This window comes from Podarcis vaucheri (genome assembly GCF_965113315.1).
Source record: "Podarcis vaucheri genome assembly, chromosome: 3".
In the NCBI taxonomy this organism is placed as follows: domain Eukaryota; kingdom Metazoa; phylum Chordata; class Lepidosauria; order Squamata; family Lacertidae; genus Podarcis; species Podarcis vaucheri.
The window spans coordinates 74,248,629-74,262,250 of NC_138761.1; the positions used below are offsets into that span (position 1 = coordinate 74,248,629).

A 13,622-nucleotide genomic window follows, 5' to 3' on the forward strand; every position below is an offset into this window, starting at 1 on the left:
CCCAATTTTTTATTTACCTGACAGTTTGAAACAGAGTTCAATAGAACGACTTAAAAGAACTGAGATTTATATGCCCCTGCATTCCAAAGTAAGCTTTGGCCCATCTTCCCTAACTGGAAAGCTCTCCCATTCAAGAACCACCACAATTATGAACCATCACAACATTTATGTACAATATTCATTAGCACATGATAACCCCAGATGACAATGTTACCATGTATGACAGTATATCATATCAAAATGAAGCATTGGGCCAGACACTTCTATGCTATCTTCTGGATATGTGGGTTTATGATTTGGTGTGGACCAGCGCTTGCAGAGAGATGCATACCCCCTGTTCCTTATACTTCTACCTATATTGGCAGTTATTAACATGAACCTACACAGCTGTCAGTGTCTTGTGCTAAGTGTTGGGACTGCTATGACTCTATTTAACCTCATAGAGGACACTCCTCTAAACATGTGGGTGTATTTTGTGGTGGCTCAACAGATTATTGTGAGATGCACACCCCAAATTCCATATTTGTAATCTGTCTTCTGGGGTCATAACACAAAATGGTTACTCTTGAACAGCAGAGCCTCCTGCTATTAAGATATTTGGTGAGTCAACACTTATTTTGGGTTGCACCATAAGCCTCAGTTCCTTATTAAGTGTTCTTGTTGAGCTCAATTTCAAACAGTACTAATACAGCTTGAAAACTAGTAACCAGCTTCTGTCTTGTGCTTTCAAGACTTTTGCAGCAGCCCTTCAAGGTATCCTTTTGTTTCTGATGATAAACTTCTTCCAAGTTATACTATGAATCCCAGATATAACTATACCACACAAGTGTCCTTTGTACAGCAGCACATTGAAACACCAAGAATTTTAATCACCATGCAACAACTTGCTAAAGTTCAATAAGGCTCCTGAGGATCTGTAGAGTTATATGTAATCTAATTTGTTATCTCACTGCTTGGCAGTAATGGGCCATCTGTGTCCCTGTTCTACACTTGGCTCTATCTTAGCTTTTAATGTTTTGCTTAATCAATTTTCTGTTTAATCTATCAAGCTTAGATCTATAAAGCGGACTGAGTTGGAGACCTTATTTAATATAACACTATAAAACAAATGTTCCTGGACAACGCGTCACTGAAAGTAAACAGCAAAGAAGCAAATCATCGTGATTAACTTTCTGTCTCCATAAAAGTTCATTTCCTTTCAGAATAAATGCCCATATGTTGTCTGCGTATATCTGCATATCCCCACCTGGCTGCTATCCTGAAATGGCCTTTGCTTAGATTAAAAGGTTGAGAGAGTGGAAGGACTGTATGGTATGCCCTTGTTAATGCTCAAATTGTAGAAGTAGGATTACAGGAAACTTATACTGCCTTATACTGAGTCAGGTCATTGATTCATCTTAGCTCAGTATCGTTTGCACTGACTAGCAGTGGTTCTTCAGGATTTCTGACAGGGTTTGTCCTTCCCAGTCTTACCTGAAGATGCAGAGGGCCAGGGACAACCTGCCCATAAGGCAGACTAAAGCAGCTGCCTCAGGAATTCTGTGTCGTGGTGTGATCTTGTGAGAACTCTGCAAGATCTCATAAGACTTTAACAGAAGCTGTCACTGCACAACCCCAGTAAGTGAGGCTTCAGCAGCTGTGGGATATCTTCTCATTTCACCTCAGGTGGTGAAATGGGACAGGCACCCCTGCCAAGGGCAGAACCCAAGACCCATTGGCATCCAAAGCAGGTGGTCTACTACTGAGATATGGCCCGTCTCCTTTGTCTCTGATAGGAGACTGTGATGCTTGCACAGCTCAATTCCACACACCGCACGTAATTAGCAATGAACAGAAAACAAATGGGGAGTACTCTGTATTTCCCTCAGCATCAATGTAACAGTTTGCATGCTTCGAAAATGCAATATCCCAACAACAGAAGGGAAACTTGGGGAAGACAGACCACATGCAACAACTGCAAACTAATGCCATATTGCTGTATTGTACAGTGAGGCCCTAAGGCAAGTGAGGGTAATTCCTTCTTACCATCTGTTGCTGATGTGTCAGGGTGAATAGAGAGCTGGATACTGGGAGACAAATATACAGTTTTGCCAACAGCTTTGAATTTATCACCATCACCCCAGACAGGATGTCTGTTAATCTCCATTCTATGAGAGACAGGCAAGTACTGGAGTACCTACAGAGAGGAACACATATTTTGTATTTAGTGTTTGTATTGAAAGCACAAGTGGGACCCAAAGGTTCCATAATTAAGTTATTCATTTTTACAGTCTATAATTGTCAACTCACCTGAAGGTAGTTATGGATGGTCTTAAGTGAGTGCAGGTGACATACTAGCCACTGTGTGTAAATAGCCAGGTCTTCTTGGGTCACTAAATTTGTAGGATTTTCCTTTCCTGCCAGGAAGTTCTCCCGGGCACTTGACAATCTTGCTGCCCTTTGAACAGCGTCATTGTACTCCTGCATAATATGAGCCACTTGTTTCTAGGGAGATAGAGAGAAGAGACATTATTTTCTCAGAAAGATTAATTAATTATCTAGAACATCCTTGCTTTAGCCTTTCCCTCCTCAGAAGTCTCAAATCAAGAACAGGAATGTGCCATTTGTGGGGGCGGGGGGGGGGAATGTAGTCCTCTAGATAAAATCTGAAAAACAATGTTTTGGAAAGGGTTTTTTAATTAAAAAAAAAGTCTTCAGAGCTTTTCACTGTATGGAGGTCCATGCACCAAGAAATATTGAGAACACAAGACTCTTTTAATAGACATCTTCAAAACCACCACAGGCTGCTGACATCTTAATAACTGGCATTGCTGATATGGTCCATGTCCTTTTAACAGTCCCCTGAGCCTCTGGTTTTCAATATTAAAACTGATTTACACATGGAAGAGACACTTATGGTATAACTTCCATAGACTTTGGCACTTCAGATTATCAGGGTACCAAATCTCCTATTTGTAATAGTTACTATGTACAGTTCCTGCACATAGAAAATTAGCATAGCAGGGGAAAAGGTTTTCACAGTCTTGTTTTCTACAAACAGGGAAACTTTTATTCCTTGATGAAGCAGCAGTACCATTATTATTATTATTATTATTATTATTATTATTATTATTATTAATTGAAATTCACATTAGCTCAAAGTGTTTGAGAGTTGCCATTGCTGTGCAAGCAGCAGTGCACATGCTTTATTATGACCAAGTGTAAGGATAATATTGCAACAGGGGCTAGGCAGCATCTTTTTGCAAGTGCACGATAGCCACTGGATCTGGGTTTTGAGCTACACACTGAGAATGAGGTTGCCATAGAGGCCTGTCACAACTGGATGCTGCCCATTATCATTAATTATGTACAAGGCACATAATATTGCACATAACGTTAACTGAGCATTATAAGGTGAAATTCATTTATACAGAAAGAAAACAATGGGTTGTATCCATGCATATTCAGAGTAGACCCAATGGGATTAAGTCAGTTGCATCTGTTGATTTTAAGGGGTCTATTTCCAAGCAGGACTTAGTTGGATTCAACCGTATGTACATATTTACAGTTCTGTCCCCTACATGCAAAGGAAATCAAGCCAAACACACAGCTGAGCTTTTATTACACACCTGGGAGGAAAACCCATGTTCCTATTCCAACTCAACAAATCTATGATTCTATTTTTAGCATCTGTGGCACTATGAGATTAGCATACCTGGTACAAAGGATAGAATTGCTCAATAACACTGCTGTGCTGACAAAATCTCTTCCATCTAAGCATGTGTAAATATTTGCTTTGGACCAGCTGCGTGATTCTCTCTGTAAAAAACTATACAAAAAGCAACAGATTTTATAAAAAACACAGTGGCATTGTTTCCAGAATACGGTACTTTTATTTGTATACTGTATATTGTTATAGATTTATAGGTGCTGGAATTTATGAAAGGTTTTGAGTTGTCAAAACTAATTTCCTTCAAGGAAATGGCCAGACCCAAGTGCGTATCAGGGAGTAGTGACGTACTGATAAGCCTCTTTTATTAGCACATGCAAAATACTGAAAAGGAAAGGAATGGAGAGGCGTTTGAAAAACAGGATGCAATATGGAATCATCTGTCCAAATGGGGCAAAGCAAAACATTCCAGTGCACTAGAATGAGTCCAAAGTAACACCTGGGTCAGGGGTCAGGAATCTTTTTTAGACCAAGGGCCACTATTTGCAACCATCCAGAGGCCACATGCCGGAGGTAAAAAATGGGTGGAGCAATGGATATTATTATTACCTTTGTATAGTAGGATATGTTATGGACACACACAATTCAGAAGTTTCTCCTCTCCATCCCACAGGCAACAGACACATTCACAGTTCAAGAACAGGGCTTCTTTCAGCTGGAACTCACCGGAACTCAGTTCCAGCACCTCTCAGGTGGGTTCCAACAGAACAAGGGAGGTGTTTGTGGCACATTCTGGCATTTTTTCTAGAAAACTATCACTGTTCAAGAGTCAGGGTCAGGGAGGGCATGGCCTTCAGAGAGAGGATGTGGCCTGGGGGTGGACCCCAAATATTTGCAACGGGCCTGAGGGCCACTGGGCCTGAGGTTCCCCACCCCCAGTCAAAGTAATTATGTGGAACTTGGCCCATATTCTCCTGCTCCCCTGTACAACTTCTGTGGGGAAGAACACATATAATCATATTTTGTATCATGTAAAGTAGCAATCACTCTTGCTCTGCTGCTGTTATGCTCTCCTTGCTTCTCAGTAAAGCAAGAAGCCTGGGGCTGCACTGGTTTCCTCTGGATGACAGGGAAAGCAGCACACTGGAGGCTTGTGATCTGTTTACATATAATATAAGCAGAGCACAACGGAAGCCAACAGAATCCTACTTTAGGCAGATACTAATCCTGTATCAGATCCCCAAAGCACAGAAGTCACAAGGCTAAGCAGCTGTTTGGAACCTGCCCTTTTTAAAGCTAAATCAAACTAAAGTCTCTCAAATCTCTCTCTTTCGGTGGCTCTTTGCACAATGCAGAGTAACTGCCTTCTTTTCTGCCACACAGAACAGCTTGCAGAGCAATGATCATAGACCACACCCTGCAAATTGACTGATAATTAAGGGGAAACATCCTTAGTCCTTGTGGTGGAGTCTCTTTCTTTGGAGGTCTTTAAGCAGAGGCCTGACAACCATATGTCAGGAGTGCTCTGATGGTGTTTCCTGCTTGGCAGGGGGTTGGACTCGATGGCCCTTGTGGTCTCTTCCAATTCTATGATTCTATGATTCTAGTCATTAACTCCTACCTGGGAATTATCAATTGATTATTCCTGGCATTTGATAAGCAGTCAGCTGAATGAAACTATGCCCTTGCCATCAGATGTACAGGATATTCCTTGTGCTGCTGCTGCCACAGTGAAAACCAACTTGTGAGCATACTAAATATTGGTTGTAGTGTTCGTAAAAAAAAAAAAAATCAATGTAAAGGCACCTATTTTTATTCACAGACATAGCTGTGTAAAGTTTCATTTCATGTTTGCCCATGATAGCAAATTCACACTGATAAATGCCAAATGAGTCTTCAGATCACAAACATGACAAATATTACCTGGTGCAGTAACAAAGGTAAGCTTTCAAATGTATATTCTCTTTTTAGACAGATCTCTAGCTCCCTCTGCATGAGATCAGCCTGAATTACAAGAGGCTTTGCCTCTGCTACCTGTAAATGAAGGACAGAAAAATAATTTTGCTCTGAAATTAAGTTCTGTACGTGCAAGACACCCTAGGTGCAGCAGCTGAGTTCTACACATGTCAAAAACACACACACATATTATTCTGAGAAGGGAGTCCAAAGCTTTTATCAGAATTTCAAAGGGCCCATAACCGACAGGGGGTTAAGAGCACCGTGTTAGATTAAGATGAAGACCCTAGAAAGGTTGATTGAGATCATAAATATATTTCCTTTTCCAGAATTTCCCCTCTCCTTTCTCAGTTCAATAGAGTGTTTGTGATCCCATGGGGAAAGGGACATACTACGGTTAATATTCTTCATCCTGAGTCCCTATGATAGGGAGAACTTAATTACTGAATTAAAGAAAAAACACTGCTAGTTAATTATCACACCACTAGACTTAAAAATCCAAAAGGTTACTGAAGTAAACACTGGAGGCCATACTGTTAGGCCAAATGGGGCACTGCCCCACCAAACCAGACCCCACCTGCCTGCCTTCTTATTTGCATAAAAGTGGCTCTGGCTGTCAGCTTCTTTGAGCTTGATCTCGGGACTCATCTGCACTGCACCTGAAAATCCATGTTTTCTATTTTGATTTGTCCTTTGCCGGCCTCTGCACGTCTGACTGCTTTGTGCATGTATAACCACCTGGAGGCAGGGCTTCAAGAACCACACGTGTTGTACTCTTTTAGCTATTCTTCCCACCTCCCAACCATCTGCTCTTCAGTCTGTCCCTTCGTTATTCAGCAGCACATGTGCGTGCACACCCAGCAAAACACATGTGCTGTTTCTTCTCCCCTGCCCCCCACAAGTAGAGGAAAGGACAGAAGGAAGTAAAGAAAGCTCCTGTCTCTCTCTCACACACTGTCTGGAAAGGAAAGAAGGAAAGGCGTTTCCAAGTCTCCACCCCCCCCTTCATTATTTGTTTGCCTGGCTGTAGTACTTATGAGTACCACTGATATTGCACACATTTGGTTTTTCCAAAAGAGCTAATTAAGTGTGTGAGTTGTAGCGATGGGTTAATAAAACACAAGTCATTCTGTCTGCAGCACCTGCAGTCACCAGCCAGCCGGAAGTTAAACAGGGTCACTCCCAGAAGCAACAATGAGGACTGGAGTCATGCAGAGAAGGTGGAGGCAGCAGAAAGGTGGGCTGCAACCAAGCTGCAACAGTGAAAATTCGGTGGGGGAAACAACCACTGGTGCTACTTTAACAGAGGATTTTAAAAACCTTTTCATGTTACTACTGGTTAGTGAAAAGGCTGGTTTTCACACTAAGGAAAGAAACATTGATGTCGTCCTCTCAGTAGGAATGTCATATGGTTATTGCAAAACGTTTAACTTAAAAATAAATAAAGGAACAAGATGAATTAAATGACATTGCAGATGAGCCCTCATTGTAAACCTTATAGAACTCAGCAGGGACATGAATAGGGGCAAATCTAGAATTAGTTGTCATGGGCTCTGGCTCCACCTACTGTTGGCCTTCTGCCTTCCACCCTACTAGTCTCAATGGGCATCAGACACCACTTTAATAGTGCCAGATGGATCCAGACCCTTCACAGCAGGGACATGATTAAGAAGGTCTTACATGCTCTTACAAGCTGCACTGGGCTTATTACTGCACTCGTATCCCTCAATTTATTTTCCTGTAAACACTATAAAGGCTGAAATAATAAAATGCAGATTATTTACTAAAAAGATTGAACTTCAGGCTTATCCTAACCATACTTACTCAGAGGCAAGCATCACTGACTTTAGTAGGACAGGTGAGCACGAGGCACAGGACTGCAGAATTACCTAAGGTTGGTTTCTCTGAGACTTTTACGTTATATAATGGGGTATTTTCACACTGACATTTTCATCACTTACTTGTAAACATTTCTTCAGCGCCAATTCCCTTTCTCTTCTGAAGTAATCAACATCCTTTGGGAGGGGGACAGAGCTATGAAAGATTACCAAATTTCCTTTAGAGAAATGTAGAATTAGCAACAAAATACTTGAAAACAGTGTGGTTCTAGTATTCAGTACATTAGTCAATCATCTGAAAAACTTGTAAAATTCATATAGTTTATGCCTGCAGTAGTTATGAATACACTGCCACCCTGCCCATGACGACTCTTTCATTTTTGCCCATTGGCAGATCCCTGCTTTTAGCAAAATGGTCTTCTAATACATTCATAAATCACAAGCAGCACACCAGAATACATATTGGATGAATGGATATGCAGCAGATGCTCTCAGAAACTAGATTTGGGTAGATTGACTGGCCATCTCCTTTGGAAGAGGTTCCCTGTGCTGAATGGAGTCATGCATTTTGAACAAAACATTAACGTTTAGCAGGATTCAGTCAAAGTGACAGTTTTCAACACCCTAATTTCAATGGGTGGTTCATCCCACACTTTGAGAAAGGAGAGCAGACAGAACTAGAAAGAGCAAGCCAAGTTAGCAATATTTATGGATTTTAAACTAAAGTGAAAATGAGTACCATGCTACAGGTTGGGCCTGAGAAAGCTGAAAGCCACCACACAGTAAAATTAATGTATGATAAATGCTACATATGAACAGACCAGGATGCTGCAATCATCATCTCAAGTCCTTCTTTGTGTGCCCCCTTCCATGGAAGGTCTTGAGAGTGGCGACTGGTGTATGAGCCTTTTCAGTGGTAGTTCTTTGCTTGGGGAATGCTCTCCTCAGAGAGGCTTACCTGCTGACATGGTTTTTAGGTGCTGGGCAAAAACATTTCGTTAGGGCTTTGGCTTTTAATTATCTATTATCTTCTTGTGTGGGTGGGTTGTTTCTAGTTGTTGTTTTTTTAAATTGAATCTTTATTTATTTATTTTAATTGAGACTTTATCATGAAGCTAAAATAACAATTCAGTTTTTTATGCTGGTTTTAATGTATGCATGTGTTTGCTTAAAACACCGTGAGTTGCTTTGTGTTGCGGTAGCAAACAAACAACTAATAAATTTAATACATAAAATAATAGTTATTATAGTAAAAGATAGGCATCTACTCTTGCAATTAACAAACAGTTAAATGCATGGGAGTTGCATTGAAACAGAGCAGTTCATTTACACTAGAACCATGTTTCTGTCTGAGGAAAATAGTTCTCTTTACCAGTACCGTGTCCCCTGCAGATCCCCATTTCCCTCTATTTCTGTCTTTAGTTCTTCCAGCTGTACAGCTAGTTCCTTTTCCACCTGCTGGACCCTCTCAGTGGAAGAGATCTTGTAAATTTCATCCATTTTGCCTTGATTCACAAAAAGGGAATATTGGTTAGTAACTTAGCACGGCTATAGAGCCACAGATTTCCTAAAGTGTACATAAATATGAATTGCAATACAGTGGTGCCCCGCAAGACGAATGCCTCGCAAGACGGAAAACTTGCTAGACGAAAGAGTTTTCCGTTTTGGAGGTGCTTCGCAAAACGAATCTCCTATGAGCTTGCTTCGCAAGACGAAAATGTCTTGCGAGTTCCTGCGGGGTTTTTTTCCTCCCCCCTTTTTTCTAAGCCACTAAGCTGCTTATCAGCTGATCCGATAAGCCGCTAAAAGCCGCTAATAGCGCTAATCCGCTAATCCGTCAATGGGCTTGCTTCGCAAGACGAAAAAACCGCTAGACGAAGAGAATCACAGAACGGATTCTTTTCGTCTTGCGAGGCACCACTGTATAGGACAAATACACACACACCCTTTGACAGGAGAACTTTAAAAACTGATTTAAAAAACCAAGTATCTCTTTTTTAGACTTTCCCATATGTGTGTGCACACTTCATTGCTACAGACACTTTCCCCTCAACCTGGAAGGTACTGGAAGTGACCGCACATGGTTGGGTAAAATGTGAATGAAATGAAAGTAAAGTAGAAAAAGTTCAGCTCTCACCTATGTGCCTCTTCAGATTCCACCCATGTGTAGTGACTGACCAGGAACAAGACCTTGGGCTTGTAGTAAATAACTCAATAAAGATGTCAACCCAGTGTGTGGCAGCTGTAAAAAGGCAAATTCTATGCTAGGAATCATTAGAAAATAAAAGCTGCTGATATCACAATGCCATTGTGGCAAATATATGGTGGAACCACATTTGGAATACTGTGTATAGTTCTGGTCCCCTCACCTCAAAAAAGATATTGCAGAGTTGTAAAAGGTTGCAGTATTTGGGACCTTTTAGTTTACAGAAAAGTTGAGTAATATGTGGAACGATAGAAATTTATAAAATTATGCATAGCATGGAGAAAGTACATACGTAAAGTCTCTCTCTCTCTGGTTGGCCACTGTGAGAACAGGAGGCTGGACTAGATGGGCCATTTGCCTTCTCCAACAGGCTCTTATGCTAATCTGAACAAACATACATTGCAGAGGCAAGCAAACTAAAACAAAATGGTTATTCAGTTGACACAAACAGTCAGGCATGGTGGTTTATTTCAACCAAGGTAGGATGATGTATTATTATTATTATTATTATTATTATTATTATTATACTTCTAAAATCTGCTTCCAGCTGCCTGATAACAACCAGAGGCTGTTTTACACACTAATAATTGGATACTATTTTTCTATGGCACCAGCATCCAGACCTTATGGTGAACCAAGTTACCTCAGGAAGAAAAGGAATGGGTTCCTATTCCTGTAACGGTCACAGAAATGCAAACTCAGGCCTACAAAGCTTTGCAGTCATATACAGTAGCCCATGTCAGGGGGTGGGGAGTGGGAGTCATGAACTCTCTTGCTTTATGTTTCCTGTATTGGGTGGGGTCGTGTGTCATCAGGTCACATTACATGGCTGGTGAGCTGCATTTGGTTTAGTGTGTCAAAATGTACAGATTTCATGAAATACTAAAGTAGGCCCAATACTCTGCCTACATCTGTTGCCAATAATGACAAGTGCAAGTCAAAGTCCTTCACTCTGTTTCGGCTTAGTGAAATGACACTATTTATATCTACATAACATTTTCCTCAAGGAGCTCAAGGTAGTGTACATGGTTCTCCCCGCTCCTCGTGCAATTTATTTGTAGAACCACCCAGTAAAGTGAACCGAGTGGATATTTGAACTCAGGTCTCCTTAATCCTTGTCTAATACTCTTAACTACTACACCACCAGAATAGGCCTGGGTGATATATCAATTTATCGCCCAGGACCGGTATGAGGAGCAGACTGTGATGTCAGCTTCACTCAGCGGTATATCAACACTGAGTCCCTCTGCTAGTGACTTCCTTCAGCGAGCATTGCTGGCAGAGGGACTTGGGAGTGGCGGCGGTTTCACCGGTGATATATCGCTGAGTGAAACCGCCATCCCTCTCTGCCCTCATACTGCGCAGAGGGAAAAAGCTGCATCAGCAAGGTATCGCTACAGCTTGTTCCTCCCTCTGCATATTTTTTAACTGCTCAGCTGAGGAGTGTGCAGTTGCCGCTCCCCTCCAATCAGTTAAAGGATCCCCCAATTTCCCCAAATTTTCTGTTTGCTAAGAAAATTATGTGTCTATGGTTATCCTTGTGTGTAATTTGGTATTTGTGTTTTTTTTTTCTTGTTGCATCATTAAAAAACTTTATTAAAAAAAAGGATCCCCCAGCCCTGCACAAGCAGGGGGAGCACCAGGGATGGTTCAGGTGGGGATCAAGAGCCCTTCCGTGCCCCCGCTAAGCTGTAGAAACCGCATTGAGAGCTGCAGCAATTTCCCCCGGCGCCTCGCAGGCTGAGGCCAATGCAGCTTGTTTTTTCAACGTTGCAGTATATCGCCAGATCATGATGTTTGGCTGGTGATCTACCGCAATGTTGAAAAGCTGATCTCGCCCAACCCTGCACAAGAACAGGTCCCCCCCACCCTGCCACTTCTTCACAGCAGTGGCTAGCCCTAGTAGCATGGGAAAACATGATTAAATAATCCAAAATGTTATAAGGCTAATAATCCAAAATGTTTTAAGACTTCTCTTATTCTCTTAAGTGTATGACTCCATAGTCCAGTTTCACATTAACTCCTGCAGTGCTCATACGAAGGCTCAATTTTTGAGTTGCTTGGATTGCATTAGTTGCTGCCAAGAAGTCATGCCACATAAATCTCTGTCTCATGGTAAGTAACTTGTGTGAACCTGCAGCCACATAGTACAGGCACTTTTCATCTATGAGATAGTTAACATGCCCTGGAATACATTGCAATGTGAAGCATTTTCATAGGAAGGTAGAAAATTGCCCAAACCACCCGGAGGCTGTTTACCACACAAATTGAAAACATAATGTGATATATCAAAAAGAATGACGCTACCCACCAACAGCATACGAATCAATCTGGCTTACTTGACCCAACAAGCCCTCCTCCCCTGACAAAGGCAAACAAACCACATTGCAGCCAGCCTCAGACAACCAACCATACCCTGGAAACGTAACAAGCGAATAGAAAAAGAACCTATCTAGTTGACGCTGATACGAGACCACACACGTACATTGCAAAAAATATAAATTTCACCACCACCTCTCCTCTCCCCCCACAGTCTTCCTGACCTTAAGCTGTATTCAACACTAATGTCTCATAACAAATGTAACTGATCTGTAGAAAAGTCTGCAACTTGGGGGAAAAAAGAAAAGGTATGTACCTTTGTAAACCAAGAAAATCTTTAATAATAATAAAGACACTGTCCAAGGTAACACACAAGACTGAGAGACGTGGTTTTTTTTTTTTGTGTGTGTGTGTGTGTGTGTGCATTTGTTAAACCAAAGTAATTTTCTTATGGACGCAGCAAAAGACAATGAGCAGCTGCTACTGCTTTTTTAAAAAGCAATTTTCCACCCGTTTTCTTTTCTAAAAAACTAAACATGCAAGCTCTTACTCGAAGCACCGTATCTATTCCATGGTACATTGTCTCCAAGGTCTGGACCTCAATTATTTTCTGAAATTATAGCTGATCAGTTTTACGCCCTCCTTTAAAGGCCAAAGACATGATTGAACAAGTTGAATTATTAATCAGATTAAGATCAGCACTGTGAAATAACTGTATAAAATTTCAAAGGAAACATGATTAATGACATCAAATTTGTCTATCAGCTTAAAAACACAGCTAGTGAAATGCCTGTTGTTATGGCTGGGGGGCGATCAGCAGAAAGATTAAGGAAGAGAAAGTGGGGTAATAGACAAAAAAAGGTTGTTTTGATTTGGGAAGTCCTTATTCAGTCTATCAGCCAACACACCTGCACAGAAACTAAAAATACAGTTTTAAAGCTTTTAATTAGATTGAAGAAATCATTATTCTCCCCTTAGCTCCATGATTATTTTTTAAAAAAACTTATTTCAGTTTAGTTTTGATTTAGTTTGCCAAGGGAAGAGCTACATATTGGCTTCTGTGTCAGCTAACAGAATGCTAACTTTTCTTTGAAAATTTTATATGCAGCAATTACAGCATGAATTAATAAGCAAGGAAAAGTTTAACAGGCTGCACTTAGCGCAGTATATGTGATAAACGATAAACTGATTTATTTGGAATTATTTAAAATGCTTTGCCTTATCTTAGATCTCACAGCTTGAGAGCAATATGATACCTGGTAGGAAAAGCAAGGTCGCAGCCTCCCAAGTGCAGAAGGTAAACAGCTTCCAGCAGCAAACCACGTCTCCCACAGGTTTCTATAGCTAGTGAAACCGAACACCGAAGTAGCAACAGAGGCATTCGTCACTGTGCTTGTGCAGGCCGAACTGTAACCATAGCAACCTCAGCATGCATACACACAATCCACTGAAAAAGAATTGACCATGCTTCTAAAACTAATGGGTGGTGCACTGCTCCATTGCAATGCAGAATACAGGAGCTTTCCACAGAAGGAGAGGAACAAATACTTCTTTCAGCCCTGGAGGGCAAAAGACAAAGTAGGCATGCAGACAGTTCTGCTACGAAGCTAAATAAGAGGAGTGCAAAACCTATTAGAATATTGACTGCAATGAT

General features: G+C 41.2%; 1 protein-coding gene across 7 annotated transcripts in view; it reads right to left on the reverse strand.

Moving 5' to 3' along the window:
- Positions 1-13,277, reverse strand: part of LOC309528948 (uncharacterized protein) — a 56,337-nt gene extending 43,060 nt beyond the window's left edge. For 2 of the 7 annotated variants that reach the window (XM_082216602.1, XM_082216597.1), the window contains exons 1-8: positions 10,293-10,771; positions 9,581-9,685; positions 8,816-8,948; positions 7,567-7,639; positions 5,573-5,683; positions 3,695-3,808; positions 2,290-2,484; positions 2,026-2,176 (exon numbers count right to left, since the gene is read on the reverse strand). In XM_082216602.1, the coding sequence (XP_082072728.1) occupies positions 2,026-2,176; positions 2,290-2,484; positions 3,695-3,808; positions 5,573-5,683; positions 7,567-7,639; positions 8,816-8,943 (772 nt within the window). In that variant the 5' untranslated portion in view covers positions 8,944-8,948; positions 9,581-9,685; positions 10,293-10,771. Of the gene's footprint in view, positions 1-2,025; positions 2,177-2,289; positions 2,485-3,694; positions 3,809-5,572; positions 5,684-7,566; positions 7,640-8,815; positions 8,949-9,580; positions 9,703-10,292; positions 10,772-13,224 lie in introns of those variants that run through there. The other 5 variants (XM_082216598.1, XM_082216599.1, XM_082216601.1 and 2 more) reach the window with 5 other exon arrangements.
- Between the last annotated feature and the right edge of the window lie 345 nt (positions 13,278-13,622).